The 13,939-nt window shown below is 40.3% G+C and overlaps 1 protein-coding gene and 3 gene segments (V, D, J or C); 2 read left to right on the plus strand and 2 right to left on the minus strand.

Annotated features, from left to right (window-relative positions):
• Positions 1–13,896, minus strand: LOC127357448 (immunoglobulin kappa variable 4-1-like). The segment is given in 3 exon segments: positions 1–270; positions 13,440–13,640; positions 13,748–13,896. Coding segments are annotated over 3 exon segments (423 nt in total).
• LOC127357426 (sialoadhesin) overlaps positions 1–13,939 on the plus strand; it is a 96,666-nt gene that overhangs the window by 74,626 nt on the left and 8,101 nt on the right. The window contains exon 12 of the mRNA XM_051389643.1: positions 10,449–10,565. The gene's annotated coding sequence lies outside the window, so the exon portion shown is untranslated. The remainder of the gene's footprint in view (positions 1–10,448; positions 10,566–13,939) is intronic.
• Positions 6,375–7,237, minus strand: LOC127357459 (immunoglobulin kappa variable 6D-21-like). The segment is given in 2 exon segments: positions 6,375–6,820; positions 7,037–7,237. Coding segments are annotated over 2 exon segments (360 nt in total).
• LOC127357462 (Ig kappa-b4 chain C region-like) overlaps positions 9,437–13,939 on the plus strand; it is a 23,538-nt gene continuing 19,035 nt past the window's right edge. The window contains exon 1 of the C gene segment in view: positions 9,437–9,509.

Below are 13,939 nucleotides of genomic sequence, written 5' to 3' on the forward strand. Positions count from 1 at the left end.
TTTGTGAGTGTGTGTGTGTGTGTGTGTGTGTGTGTGTGTCCTCAGTGAAGTGTATCAGTCTCTGCAGTAGCTTCCAGCTGCAGCAGTCAGTTCAGTTTCTGTTCAGTCTGACTGAGGGAGGTTTTTGTACGACGCTTTTTCACTGTGTGAACACACTCTGACTGTTGATTTCATGATAACTCTGACAGTAGTAAACTGCTGCATCTTCAGTCTGGACTCCACTGATGGTCAGAGTGAAGTCAGAGTTTGATCCACTGCCTGTAAAACGACCTGGAATTCCTGACAATCGCTGATTAGCATACTTAATAAGCAGTTTAGGAGCTTCTCCATCTCTCTGTTGGTACCAGGCTAAAAAGTGGGTGCTCCCACTAGTATAGACATTCGGACTGGTCCTACATGTGATGGTGACGGAGCGTCCCAGAGCAGAGCTCACTGCTCCAGACTGAGTCACTGTGACCTGGCCTCTGGACTCTGAGGATACAGAGACAAAAACATAAAGCAGCGTCATGGTTTTGTGGGCTTCATTTCAGAGGGACGGATGTTCATAGAGGAGAGGAGTTTGATTCTCTGGACTTTACCTGTGAAGCAGCAGCAGAGGAGAGTCCAGATGAGGACGGAGATCAAAGTCATGTTTTTGATGAGGAGGATTTCTGTGTCTTCTGTTGTCATGAAGGACAGCTGTCAGTCATCCAGTGTTCAACTCTCAGGACTATAAACTCTCCCAGAGCACTGGAGCATGGTGCTGCTGATGCAAAGTGGCTCTCTATGGAAATGTATGAGAGACCATGTTCTCAGTACTGACCGGACTCACTGGGACTCTGCTTCTGTTTTACCTTGCTACAGCTTTAAGTCTGCACTTTCTATCATTCCAACATTTTAACTGAATTAAACTTTAGATCATGACATTTTTATTGTTCCAATAATTCCGATGCTGTTAATGCTGTAAGCCAATAAAGAGATTTTCTTTCTTTGGATCAAATGTTTCTTTCATGGATCCCTGTACACTAACAACAGATGTCTAATTACATATTTTCACATGTGCAGGATTATAACCAATGTCAGAGTAAGATTTTCTCATCATTGTTGATAGTAAATACAATCGAGGAAAAATAAATAAAAATAAAAATAAGATAACATGATAAAAAATGTGCACACAACCTGTTTCATCAGGTTTCCCCATATTGGACACTTTTTTAATGTGTGTGTGAGAAAGACGTGAAACAACATTGTTCACACACATTTAAAAAAACCTTTCCATCAGAGTCAGTTTTTAGAGAACTTCCTGAGCTCAAGGAGACACTCAGACATGTGGGAGAACGTATTTTTATTTGGGTGGGGCTGACCTGGACACATGTATGTGCACAACAACTTATGTGGATGTTCATATTAATGTCTAGAAAAAACAACTGACTTATGTTGGAAACTCTTTCTAGTTAAATCTAGACAGCTAAATCTCTCTCAAACATGTGATTGAGGATATTTAACCTCATCTGCTGAAGACTTGGTCAAACCTGCAAAACTGGAATGAAAAGAAATCTAAAATATACAGGCTGAACATGCATGGGCTGACTACCAAACTGCTCTCTCTCTCTCTCTCTCTCTCTCTCTCTCTCTCTCTCTCTCTCTCTCTCTCTCTCTCCTTGCTGCATTTTTGAGTCTTCAGATAGTTCAAAACAATACATCAACTCGAGTCTGACCTGTGGTCTCTCTCTCTCCCCCTGTTCTGTCTATATTGAGCTGTCTAATCAATGAAAAAGGCATAAAGCCCCAGAAATTATAATAAAAAGAGAAATTATGGTAGGTTTTATGTATCTGAAAAAATATAAAAAGGTCACAACATTTAACATGTTTAACAGTTAAATCAATTTCTGCTCAAGCTCCATTCAGTCGCTGTTCTGGAGCTTTTGATCAAATCCCATGGTCTTCCTCAGCAGATGGAGTTCACCCAGTTGTCATGGAATATTTGAACTTTGATGCCAACATGGACAAGAAGTCCTGAAAATGCTCAGAGGAATGGGAATTTGAACAACTACAATTCAGTGACAACTGGGAGACTCCATCAGCTGAAGAAGATCATGTGATCCACCAACATAGAGCCAGAAGGTCTGTCCTAGGTTTCTGCTTCTTAAAAGGCAGTTTTTCCTTGCCCCCGTCGCCAAGTGCTTGCTCATGGTGGTACTGTTCGGTCTCTGTAAATGTTTTAAAGAGTTCGGTCTAGACCTGCTCTGTTTGAAAAGTGTCCTGAGATAACTTCTGTTATGAATTGGCGCTATACAAATAAAATTGAATTGAATTGAAGTGATATGATTGAAAGCTCCACAACAGTTAGTGGATGGATGTTGTACAGAGATTGTCTGGGTATTTCCAACGTCAACAATTCATTTTCAGTCTCAGCGTCTTTGTGTGGTATTTTACTTGCATATAAAAGAAAATTTGTTTTTTTATGTTGATATATTTATATCACGTAGGTCACTTTTGTCTTGTTATGTCTCCAGTTAATCTTCTGGTGTGTGTGTGTGTGTATGTATATGTGTGTGTGTGTGTGTGTGTGTGTGTGTGTGTGTGTGTGTGTGTCCTAGTCTCTAGTGAAGTGAAGTGTATCAGTCTCTGCAGTAGCTTCCAGCTGCAGCAGTCAGTTCAGTTTCTGTTCAGTCTGACTGAGGGAGGTTTTTGTACGATGCTTTTTCACTGTGTGAACACAGCCTGACTGTTGATGTCATGCCGACTCTGACAGTAGTAAACTGCTGCATCTTCAGTCTGGACTCCACTGATGGTCAGAGTGAAGTCAGAGTTTGATCCACTGCCTGTAAAACGACCTGGAGTCCCTGATTGTCGAGAAGTTGCTCTATAGATAAGCAGTTTAGGAGCTTCTCCATCTTTCTGTTGGTACCAGGCTAAAAAGTCATTATTATTAACGTTCTGACTGGTCCTACATGTGATGGTGACGGACCGTCCCAGAGCAGAGCTCACTGCTCCAGACTGAGTCACTGTGACCTGGCCTCTGGACTCTGAGGATACAGAGACAAAAACATAAAGCAGCGTCATGGTTTTGTGGGCTTCATTTCAGAGGGACGGATGTTCATAGAGGAGAGGAGTTTGATTCTCTGGACTTTACCTGTGAAGCAGCAGCAGAGGAGAGTCCAGATGAGGACAGAGATCAAAGTCATGTTTTTGATGAGGAGGATTTCTGTGTCTTCTGTTGTCATGAAGGACAGCTGTCAGTCATCCAGTGTTCAACTCTCAGGACTATAAACTCTCCCAGAGCACTGGAGCATGGTGCTGCTGATGCAAAGTGGCTCTCTATGGAAATGCTCTGACTGACTCCAACAGGGACTTGGATTCCTCTCATGATGCTGTTTATCAACGGATCAATCACTTTATCAGAGTATTGATTAGGAATGTGTCAGTGCTCATTTGTATGAGGCTTTGCTTTCAGTTTGATGGACACATTTTCTTCCAGAATATTTAGTGAATTCCCCCTAATTCACTACCACACAGATCAACATCACTGTGGGACACATTTAAACAAAATTATTATTTCTCGTTTGTCATAATCTACAATAAACATATCTTTATGATCTTTATTTATATTTGTCATTATTTATTGGAGAGTTGTTCTTTTGAAAAATCTTATTTCATTGTTTTAATGTCACATGAATTAATACAGCTTATTTCACAAAAAAGATTAAAAACATATTCATAGTTTATGTTTTAGACACTTTAACCAGTTATTAGATAAACTGGGTAAACTGGGAATGTGTTTGCTGAGTTTGTTTGTGTCAAAGTCAGAGAGCCGTGTCTCTCTACAGTGAAAGGTTTTTGTACGGCGTCTCAATGAGTTTGTATCACTGTGGTACACGTTTGGTGGAGGAACCAGACTGGAAGTTAACTGTAAGTACATTTAACTCCTTTAACAACAAATAATCTTTATGTATTCTGTTTAAATCTCATAGCTGTTGACCTTCTTGGAATATTTTGCCTAATATTTGAAATCGAATGTGTTTCTAACAATTCTTGAAGGCTTTAGAGTGTCATTAACCAGACTACAATCCACTCCAATTGATAATGTTTTGCATTAAAGCTTTAGTTTTCTACATTCTTATCAGTTAATTGAAGAAAACGACTCAGCATTACTCTGTAAGAAGAGAAAGTCTTTAAGTTTAAGTTTTACTGTTTACGAAAATCTCTGCCAATAGTTTTTGTTCAGTGTTTAATGTGTATGGGTAATACTCAATCTTACTCCCAAAGTAACAATATTAAAGCCATTCCACATATTTTATTATGAGAATGTGATGAGTTTGAAGTAGTTCAGTAGTTAACTAAATTAATTTGAATGTTTCTGACTTTTCAATGATGATTCCTGCTTACATGAAGAGAACAAATCATCAGGTTTTAGCTTGACACAAGAAATATTTGAGATGGTTAAAACAATAACAGTGGCACAATCTTCATCTCATGTTTAACAAGGAATCTTTGACTTTTTACTTTATTATTTAAAAACTATACACTGGACTAAAAGTGAGCCAGTTTTTTATCTTTAGTACTGAAACCTGCCTGTTGTCATGGTTCAGCAGTGATGCTTGCCTGTTGCCACGGTTACTGAGCTCAGAGAGGGAAGTGAAACCTTTAAGACCAGTTTCATTCAGTCTGAAGAAGACCATCAGAACTAGAAGCCTCCTCTGCTGCAACCAACAGGATGGAGTTCAGTTTACCTCATATAAACTGTATTAATCTCTCTCTCTGCAGTGGGTCGAGTCGTCCCCACCCTGACGGTGCTGCCCCCCTCCAGTGAGGAGCTGCAGCAGGGGAAGGCCACGCTCATGTGTCTGGCCAACAAGGGCTTCCCCTCAGACTGGAGTCTGTCCTGGAAGGTGGACGGCAGCAGCAGCAGCATCAGCTGGGAGGAGAGCAGGAGCCCCGGGGTGCTGAAGGACGGCCACTACAGCTGGAGCAGCACCCTGAGGCTCTCTGCAGACCACTGGAGGAAGGTGGGCTCTGTGACCTGTGAGGCCACCCAGGGCTCCCAGAGTCCGCTCTCAGAGACACTGAGGAGAGACCAGTGTTCCCAGTTCTGACCTGACTCACTGGGACTCTGATACTGGTTTTAATCTACTACTCTTCTCTCTCTCTCTCTCTCTCTCTCTCTCTCTCTCTCTCTCTCTTTCTCAATGGTTTCAAGATTTAAAAATAATAAAGATTTAATAAAATCAACAGTTTTCATGAGAGTATTATTCATTCAGCATGTTTATACATATTTAGAAACATTAGAGAAGTTCCTCTATAATTGTCAGTTGTATATGCTTTCATATACCTTGTTAATTATACCCATGTTTTGACCATTTACAAGATCACCTATCTTTTATCAGTCAAGTCTGAATATGAGGATGATTCATTATGTAACAAGGGTTAGATCTGTCCCTTGAAATTGTCAAAAATCTTTACCAAAATTTTCAAAAAAAGTTCAGATAGAGATTTTCATAGTTTGATACACAGAGCAGCGCATCATCTGCATCAAGTGATATACAATATCTTTGATCTGAGATTTTCCTCCAAGAATATTAAAACTTCAAATTACTGATTCACCACAGGACTTCAGGAATGAGTTAATAACATTTACAATCAATAAAAAACAATTAATTAAATAAGTCAGGCCATGTACTGCTTTCATTTGTCAGTCTGAAATTCATTAAATCTACAATGACAAAGTTTGTCTCAGAGAAAGATTTTTAGGATTTTACCATTTTAGCTCATGGTGTCATGAACAAATGATGGGAATGTGTCATACATGTCACAGCTCTTTCAGTACAACCTGACAATAGATGTTTTTCTGTTACTGCTGTTATTGTAAAATTAACAGACGTTATAATATATATATATATTTATATATAAATATAATCACAATACTTTTCATGTATGACTTAAATTCTATTTTTGAGGTGGATTCTTATTTAACTAAACACTTCAGTTGATTAGTATTATTGAAGAATTACTTTAAATGTAATATTTTAAGGGTTGTGAAAAACATTTAATTATTTTAATAAATATATGCATTTTTAGTGTCAATATTTCATCTGTATTATCCGTTCTCATTTTGTAAATTGATCTGATAAACATGAAAACGACCATTAGAACTGACTTTTAATATATATATAAAGAGAGTTTGTTACTCTGTAAACTGTGTTCAGCTACTGTAGATGTACAATGCATTGTGGGAAAATATTGATTTTATAATATTATTAACTCTAGATATACTTACAGTAACTAACATATCTGTATAAACCTGTCTGATGAGAGACTTGACATCAGTTGACTCAAACTCAAAGGTGAATCATTTATCTTTGCCAAAAAAAAAAGAAGGAATGTGTGAAATGTGATTGATTATATTAAATGCTGTATTATTAGAATTCCATGTAATTATGAGGTGTGTTTAAGTTGTTGCCATTTAGTTTCCATGCAGCTGTTGATTCAGATCAGTTCCTCTCAGCTGAGGGAGGTTTTTGTACGACGCTTTTTCACTGTGTGAACGGAAAGCTGTTGTGCTGCTGACAGTAATAATCTCCTGCATCTTCAGTCTGAACTCCTCTGATGGTCAAAGTGAAGTCAGTCTGAACTGCTGTTGCACTGAAACGATCTGAAACTCCAGACTGACGGTTTGTAGTATCAGCAATCAAGAGTTTAGGAGCTTTTCCAGGTTTCTGAAGGTACCAGTTAATGTCATCACCTATAAGTTGACTGGCTTTACATCTGATAGAGACAGTCTGTCCTGGAACAACAGACTGAGCTTTAGGAGACTGAGTCAGGATGATTTCTCCTGATGAATCTGGAAAACATGAAAAAGAGGAGAAGGGTTATTGAGACAAATCCAGTTTGGAGAAAGATGATCAACATCCAAACAGAACAGTATCATTTCTTTAACATGGAGAATAGATGGAAGAAGGTAAATGCTGCTTGTTTCAGTGTTTCTCCATCATAGCAGAACATCATTGTGGTGAACCTGGTTGCATCCTGAAGCAAAGTTTTCAGAAGAGAGTCTCACCCTGAACAAGGAGCCCCAGGGTGGCCAGCAGTAGAGTCAGTGACATTATCATTGTGCTGCCGGCGTGTCAGTGGCTCTGAAAGGCCTGGACAGCCACTGATCAACACTGGCCTCTTAACGGCTGGGAGCAGAGAGGAAGGACACATATGCAAACACACAGAGTCAGTGAACTGTAGCTGTCCTCAACATATCATGGTGTTTCCCCCTCAGTGCTGAGAGCATTGTCCTACATATTTACATATTTACCTGTAGAGGATATTGAAACATCTTGTAGTTACAGCTGTGAGCAGTAATGTGAGTATTCTGAAGGTCTTTATGTTGCACTTTAAGGATTTCTGGTAGATGTTGACTGAAAAGTTAGTTTATGCGTAACAATCAAAACCATTTCTCAGTAGCTGTTTTGGAGCTTGTGATTTAACTACATGGTCTTCCTCAGCAGATGGAGTTCACCCAGTTGTGATGGAATAGAAGCCAACATGTACAAGAAGTTCTAAAAATGCTCACAGAAATGGGAATTCGAACAACTACAATTGAATGACAACCGGGAGACTCCATCCGCTGAAGAAGATCATGTGATATGATTTACAGTTCCAGTTAGTGGATGGATGTTCCACAAATATTTTTAAAATTGTTTTCAAGGTAAAGAATTCACCTTTATACAGTGTTTTTGTGTTGCATGTTAGAGAAAATGTATTTTTGCATGTTTTATGCAGTTAAAGATAATTGTATTGAAATATACTGTATGCAGATATAATTATATCATAGAGGTATTCTAATGTTAGGATTCCAGTCATAATGAGATTTTCTTTAATCAACAAAAAGTCTATTCAATCAATACTGAGTGAAATGGGGATGTAGGCCTACGGGTTTGTTTGGTCAATCTTTGGTAATGAAGATTCCTGATTGGTGTCTTTTTATTATTTAATGACAGGATGAAGTTGAAGAATCTGTAATCCAGTATAAAGCAGAGGTCAAAGGTCAAAATCAAGAATTTTCTCCTTCATTCTCCCTGGGAACATGGGATTTTGAAAGAAGCTGTGATGGAGAATGTAATTCGATTTACTGTGAGATTATTCTTTTGTCAATTTTAATAAATGTTTATTGTGTGTGTGTGTGTGTGTGTGTGTGTGTGTGTGTGTGTGTGTGTCCTCAGTGAAGTGTATCAGTCTCTGCAGTAGCTTCCAGCTGCAGCAGTCAGTTCAGTTTCTGTTCAGTCTGACTGAGGGAGGTTTTTGTACGACGCTTTTTCACTGTGTGAACACATACTGACTGTTGATGTAATGAACACTCTGACAGTAGTAAACTGCTGCATCTTCAGTCTGGACTCCACTGATGGTCAGAGTGAAGTCAGAGTTTGATCCACTGCCTGTAAAACGACCTAGAATCCCTGATGCTCGAGTGCTAGTATAGTAAATGAGCAGTTTAGGAGTTTCTCCATCTCTCTGTTGGTACCAAGCAAAATAGCTTGAATAAATATTCTGACTGGTCCTACATGTGATGGTGGCGGAGCGTCCCAGAGCAGAGCTCACTGCTCCAGACTGAGTCACTGTGTACTGGCCTCTGGACTCTGAGGATACAGAGACAAAAACATAAAGCAGCATCATGGTTTTGTGGGCTTCATTTCAGAGGGACGGATGTTCATAGAGGAGAGGAGTTTGATTCTCTGGACTTTACCTGTGAAGCAGCAGCAGAGGAGAGTCCAGATGAGGACAGAGATCAAAGTCATGTTTTTGATGAGGAGGATTTCTGTGTCTTCTGTTGTCATGAAGCACAGCTGTCAGTCATCCAGTGTTCAACTCTCAGGACTATAAACTCTCCCAGAGCACTGGAGCATGGTGCTGCTGATGCAAAGTGGCTCTCTATGGAAATGCTCTGACTGACTCCAACAGGGACTTGGATTCCTCTCATGATGCTGTTTATCAATGGATCAATCACTTTATCAGAGTATTGATTAGGAATGTGTCAGTGCTCATTTGTATGAGGCTTTGGTTTCAGTTTGATGGACACATTTTCTTCCAGAATATTTAGTGAATTCCCCCTAATTCACTACCACACAGATCAACATCACTGTGGGACACATTTAAACAAATATATTATCTTTTATTTCTTTTATTTTCATCATTATCTACAATAAACATATGTTTATGATCATTATTTACATTTGTCATTATTTATTGGAGAGGTGTTCTTTTGATATATCTTATTTTATTGTTTTAATTTAACATTAATTAATTAATAAAGATTATTTCACAAAAAAAATTAAATACATATTCATAGTTTATGTTTTAGACACTTTAACCAGTTATTAGATAAACTGGGTAAACTGGGAATGTGTTTGCTGAGTTTGTTTGTGTCAAAGTGTGTGTGACAGAGAGCCGTGTCTCTCTACAGTGAGAGGTTTTTGTACGGCGGCTCAATGAGTTTGTATCACTGTGGTACACGTTCGGTGGAGGAACCAGACTGGAATTTGGAAGTAAGTTTCTGCATTGATATTAAATATTATAACATTGTAAACCCACGTTTTATATTCAGTTTTTGGTTGCTTGAGGCTGATAAATATATCTTGTTTTAATTTCAATATGGATTTATTCATGTATTTCTCCTCATTTGTCATGGAGGCTAACTCAGAGCAGCTTTTCTAAACATTTCTTTACACGTTCCTGTTAAACTGAAATTCAAACAGCGCAAAGTGTAGAAAAGATAAAACAGCAAAATATTTTTTAAATGTCTTTAAAGATGCACTTTTATTTTTCCACATTACTAATAGCTGTTTTTGAATTAGTTAAGATTAAGTTATTAAAATAAAATTATACAGAGTGAAGATAAAGCTTGGTATTTGAAAATCTTCAAAATCTTCAAGTCATAGATTGTCAAGTTTAAAATCTGTTGAAAGGTTTGGCAATGATGATTGAAATCCACATGAAGAACATTTGATTGTAGTCAGTTCATTTTATGTGTTTGTTCATATTTCCACTAAATACTTTAAAGTAATGTATAGTTCAGGTTTTGGATGATTTTGATGATACAGTTTTTGATATTTTATTTCCAGTGTAGTTTGATATATTTCAGCTCATTCTGTATGATGATTCTCTCTGTGCTGATATGCATGAGAGGCTTCTTAAAGGGAAGTGAAACAATGTGTGAGTGAGTGACTGGTGGAGCAGAAAAACCATCTGACAGAAACTCCTTAAAGGAGAAAATCAACTCTCACACAGTAAAGGTGTCCAAGTGTCTGCTGCTTGATTGACAGCTGTGTGGTCCCTGTCCTCTAAGCTGATTGGTGTCTCCTAGGTGATGTCCGTCCCACCCTGACGGTGCTGCCCCCTCCAGTGAGGAGCTGCAGCAGGGGAAGGCCACACTCATGTGTCTGGCCAACAAGGGCTTCCCCTCAGACTGGAGTCTGTCCTGGAAGGTGGACGGCAGCAGCAGCAGCAGCAGCTGGGAGGAGAGCAGGAGCCCCGGGGTGCTGAAGGACGGCCACTACAGCTGGAGCAGCACCCTGAGGCTCTCTGCAGACCACTGGGGGAAGGTGGGCTCTGTGACCTGTGAGGCCACCCAGGGCTCCCAGAGTCCGCTCTCAGAGACACTGAGGAGAGACCAGTGTTCCCAGTTCTGACCTGACTCACTGGGACTCTGATACTGGTTTTAATCTACTACTGCTCTCCGTCTGCGCTCTCTCTTTATCTTTCTCTCTCTTTCTTTTCCTCACCCACTCTCTAAATACGTGTGCCATTGATTCAATTCGTTATTTTGATTATTTCAACACAATAAAGACCAGTTCATCAAATCAGTTGTTGTCATGTATGTTACTGTAAACGTTGAACTCCACTGTATAAAAAAATATCAGGTAATGTCTTCAGAAAAAATACACCATTTAATAGATTTTTAATATCTCTCCTTGATATTTAGCAAAAAATAAAAGTAATCAGATAATCATTCATCAGCGCTTGTTGTAACCCAACATCATTAAAGTAAATTAATCATTTTCTCCAGGTTCCTTAAAGCATTTGTGAGGACATGAACTTCTTCATTACAGTAACCATGAATATATTTATTTGTAACAAAGTTTGATTGCATTTTAATTATAAAGTAGGACATTATCAACATATTATGTCATCATATTATCAATATCAGCAGTTTGTTGTTAAAATGTAATATAAATAGGGTACCCGGTTAGCTCAGTCAGTAGAGCTTGCGGCCCATGTACTGAGGCCAAGTCCTTGCTGCAGTGGCCCAGGGTTCAAATCTGACCTGTGGCCCTTTAATAATAATAATGCATTTTATTTGTAAGCGCTTTTCTGAATACTCAAAGACACTTTACATAAAATCATAAAAGCAGCGAAAACAGCATCAAATAGTAAAAACACTGAAAACACATCGGACTAAGCTAAACATTAAAATCAATTTTAAAAAGGTGAATTTTTGTCAATGATTTGAACGCTGTAGGGTCGGTGCAGTCACGGATTTGTTTGGGGAGAGAGTTCCAGAGGGAGGGGGCAGCAACGGAGAAGGCTCTGTCGCCCCAGGTTTGGTGCTTGGTCCTGGGTGGTGGAGACAGGAGGTTTGCGTCAGATGAGCGGAGGCTACGGGATGGATTGTGGCGGTGGAGCAGGTCAGTAAGGTAGGAAGGGGCCTGGTTATGGAGGGCTTTGTGTGTGAGGAGGAGGATTTTGAATTGAATTCGTTGTGGGACCGGGAGCCAGTGCAGGTTCTGGAGCACAGGGGTGATGTGGTCACGGGTGCGGGTGTGGGTGAGCAGACGAGCAGCAGAGTTCTGGATGTACTGGAGTTTATTTAAGGTTTTGGATGGTGTGCCGTACAGGATGCTGTTGCAGTAGTCGATTCTGGAGGTGATGAAGGCGTGGATGAGGGTTTCTGCAGCGGAGAAAGAGAATGATGGGCGGAGTCGGGCGATGTTTTTGAGGTGAAAGAAGGCCGTTCTGGTGATTTGTTTTATGTGGTGTTCAAAGGAGAGGTTATTGTCAAAGATGACTCCGAGGTTGCGACTGTGAGGGGATGGAGACAGAGTGGAGGTCTCGACAGTGAGGGAGAAACTGTGAATGGTTTTAGTGATGGATTTGGGACCGATGATGATCATGTCTGTTTTGTCCCAGTTAAGTTTAAGGAAGTTGGTGTGCATCCAGGATTTAATGTCAGTGAGGCAGTTGGAGAGAGTGGAGTGAGTGGCAGAGGTGATGGATTTGGTGGAGATGTAGAGCTGGACATCCTACCTTTCGGCTTTATTGGGCACTATGTCTCTCGTCGTCTCTGACTCAGAGAGTGGTTCTCTGTCCTCAGGGGAAGATATTGGCTTCATCCCTGAAACCCAGGCTCAGTCCGCTGAGGTTCGCTCTAAAAATGACTCAGAGACCCCTGCTCCGCGCCTTAGCTGCCGCATCACCCGCATAAATGCTCACTACATCTCAGTTCCTTCAGGCCTTGGCCATGAAGAGCTCTTTACTTACCTCTCAGTTCCGCTGGTGTCCAGGACTCAGGTTTAAACACTGCTAATTCAAACATTGCATCTCCCAAAAGTAAAGGTAAAGCGCCATAGAGGCATACCGTTTCTCATTAGCATCGTATAGACCCGCCGACCATGTTCCTCAAAAGATCGAGTATAAATATTTGTATCTGCTGCCTAATTATTTCTTTGCATATCAGGTGGTTGCTGGGTTTAGAGTATTTATATATTTGCTATATGGGAAATGTTCCTGCTAGAGGTTTTGCTAAGTAGTATATTCCCTCATGGCTTGAGGTTCTCATAGGGAATAGCCACACAGCGGCTGGTGCCAAGGCCCACACATAGAAGATCCTCCTACTAGTAACGTAACGCTCTATTCTGTGCAGTTTTGGGGGGGTTTAAGGTATCTACCCATCACTCCCCAATAACTCTATGTAAACATATATGTGGGGAATGATTAGGTCGGAGCCTTGATGCTAAAATCTAAATATGCTGTACTGCTGTAATAAACATTTCAAGCGTAAATTGTCTGCCTGAACGTCTACCATTCACTCTCCCAAGTTGGGTCCCTTTTATTCATTTGGAAATCAGATAACAACATGGGATTATAATGCAGTATTAATGGATGCTGATATGTTGTGATGGACATTATTATTTGTCACTGTTTTTATTATAGTACATGGTGTGTGTGTGTGTGTGTGTGTGTGTGTGTGTCCTCAGTGAAGTGTATCAGTCTCTGCAGTAGCTTCCAGCTGCAGCAGTCAGTTCAGTTTCTGTTCAGTCTGACTGAGGGAGGTTTTTGTACGACGCTTTTTCACTGTGTGAACACATTCTGACTGAGAGAATGAAAACTCTGACAGTAGTAAACTGCTGCATCTTCAGTCTGGACTCCACTGATGGTCAGAGTGAAGTCAGAGTTTGATCCACTGCCTGTAAAACGACCTGGAATCCCTGATGCTCGACTGCTAGCATAGTAAATGAGCAGTTTAGGAGTTTCTCCATCTCTCTGTTGGTACCAGGATAAATAGTGGGTGCCCCCACTAGTATAAACATTCTGACTGGTCCTACATGTGATGGTGACGGAGCGTCCCAGAGCAGAGCTCACTGCTCCAGACTGAGTCACTGTGACCTGGCCTCTGGACTCTGAGGATACAGAGACAAAAACATAAAGCAGCGTCATGGTTTTGTGGGCTTCATTTCAGAGGGACGGATGTTCATAGAGGAGAGGAGTTTGATTCTCTGGACTTTACCTGTGAAGCAGCAGCAGAGGAGAGTCCAGATGAGGACGGAGATCAAAGTCATGTTTTTGATGAGGAGGATTTCTGTGTCTTCTGTTGTCATGAAGGACAGCTGTCAGTCATCCAGTGTTCAACTCTCAGGACTATAAACTCTCCCAGAGCACTGGAGCATGGTGCTGCTGATGCAAAGTGGCTCTCTATGGA

Source organism: Dicentrarchus labrax, unplaced genomic scaffold (assembly GCF_905237075.1).
Source record: "Dicentrarchus labrax unplaced genomic scaffold, dlabrax2021, whole genome shotgun sequence".
NCBI lineage: Eukaryota > Metazoa > Chordata > Actinopteri > Moronidae > Dicentrarchus > Dicentrarchus labrax.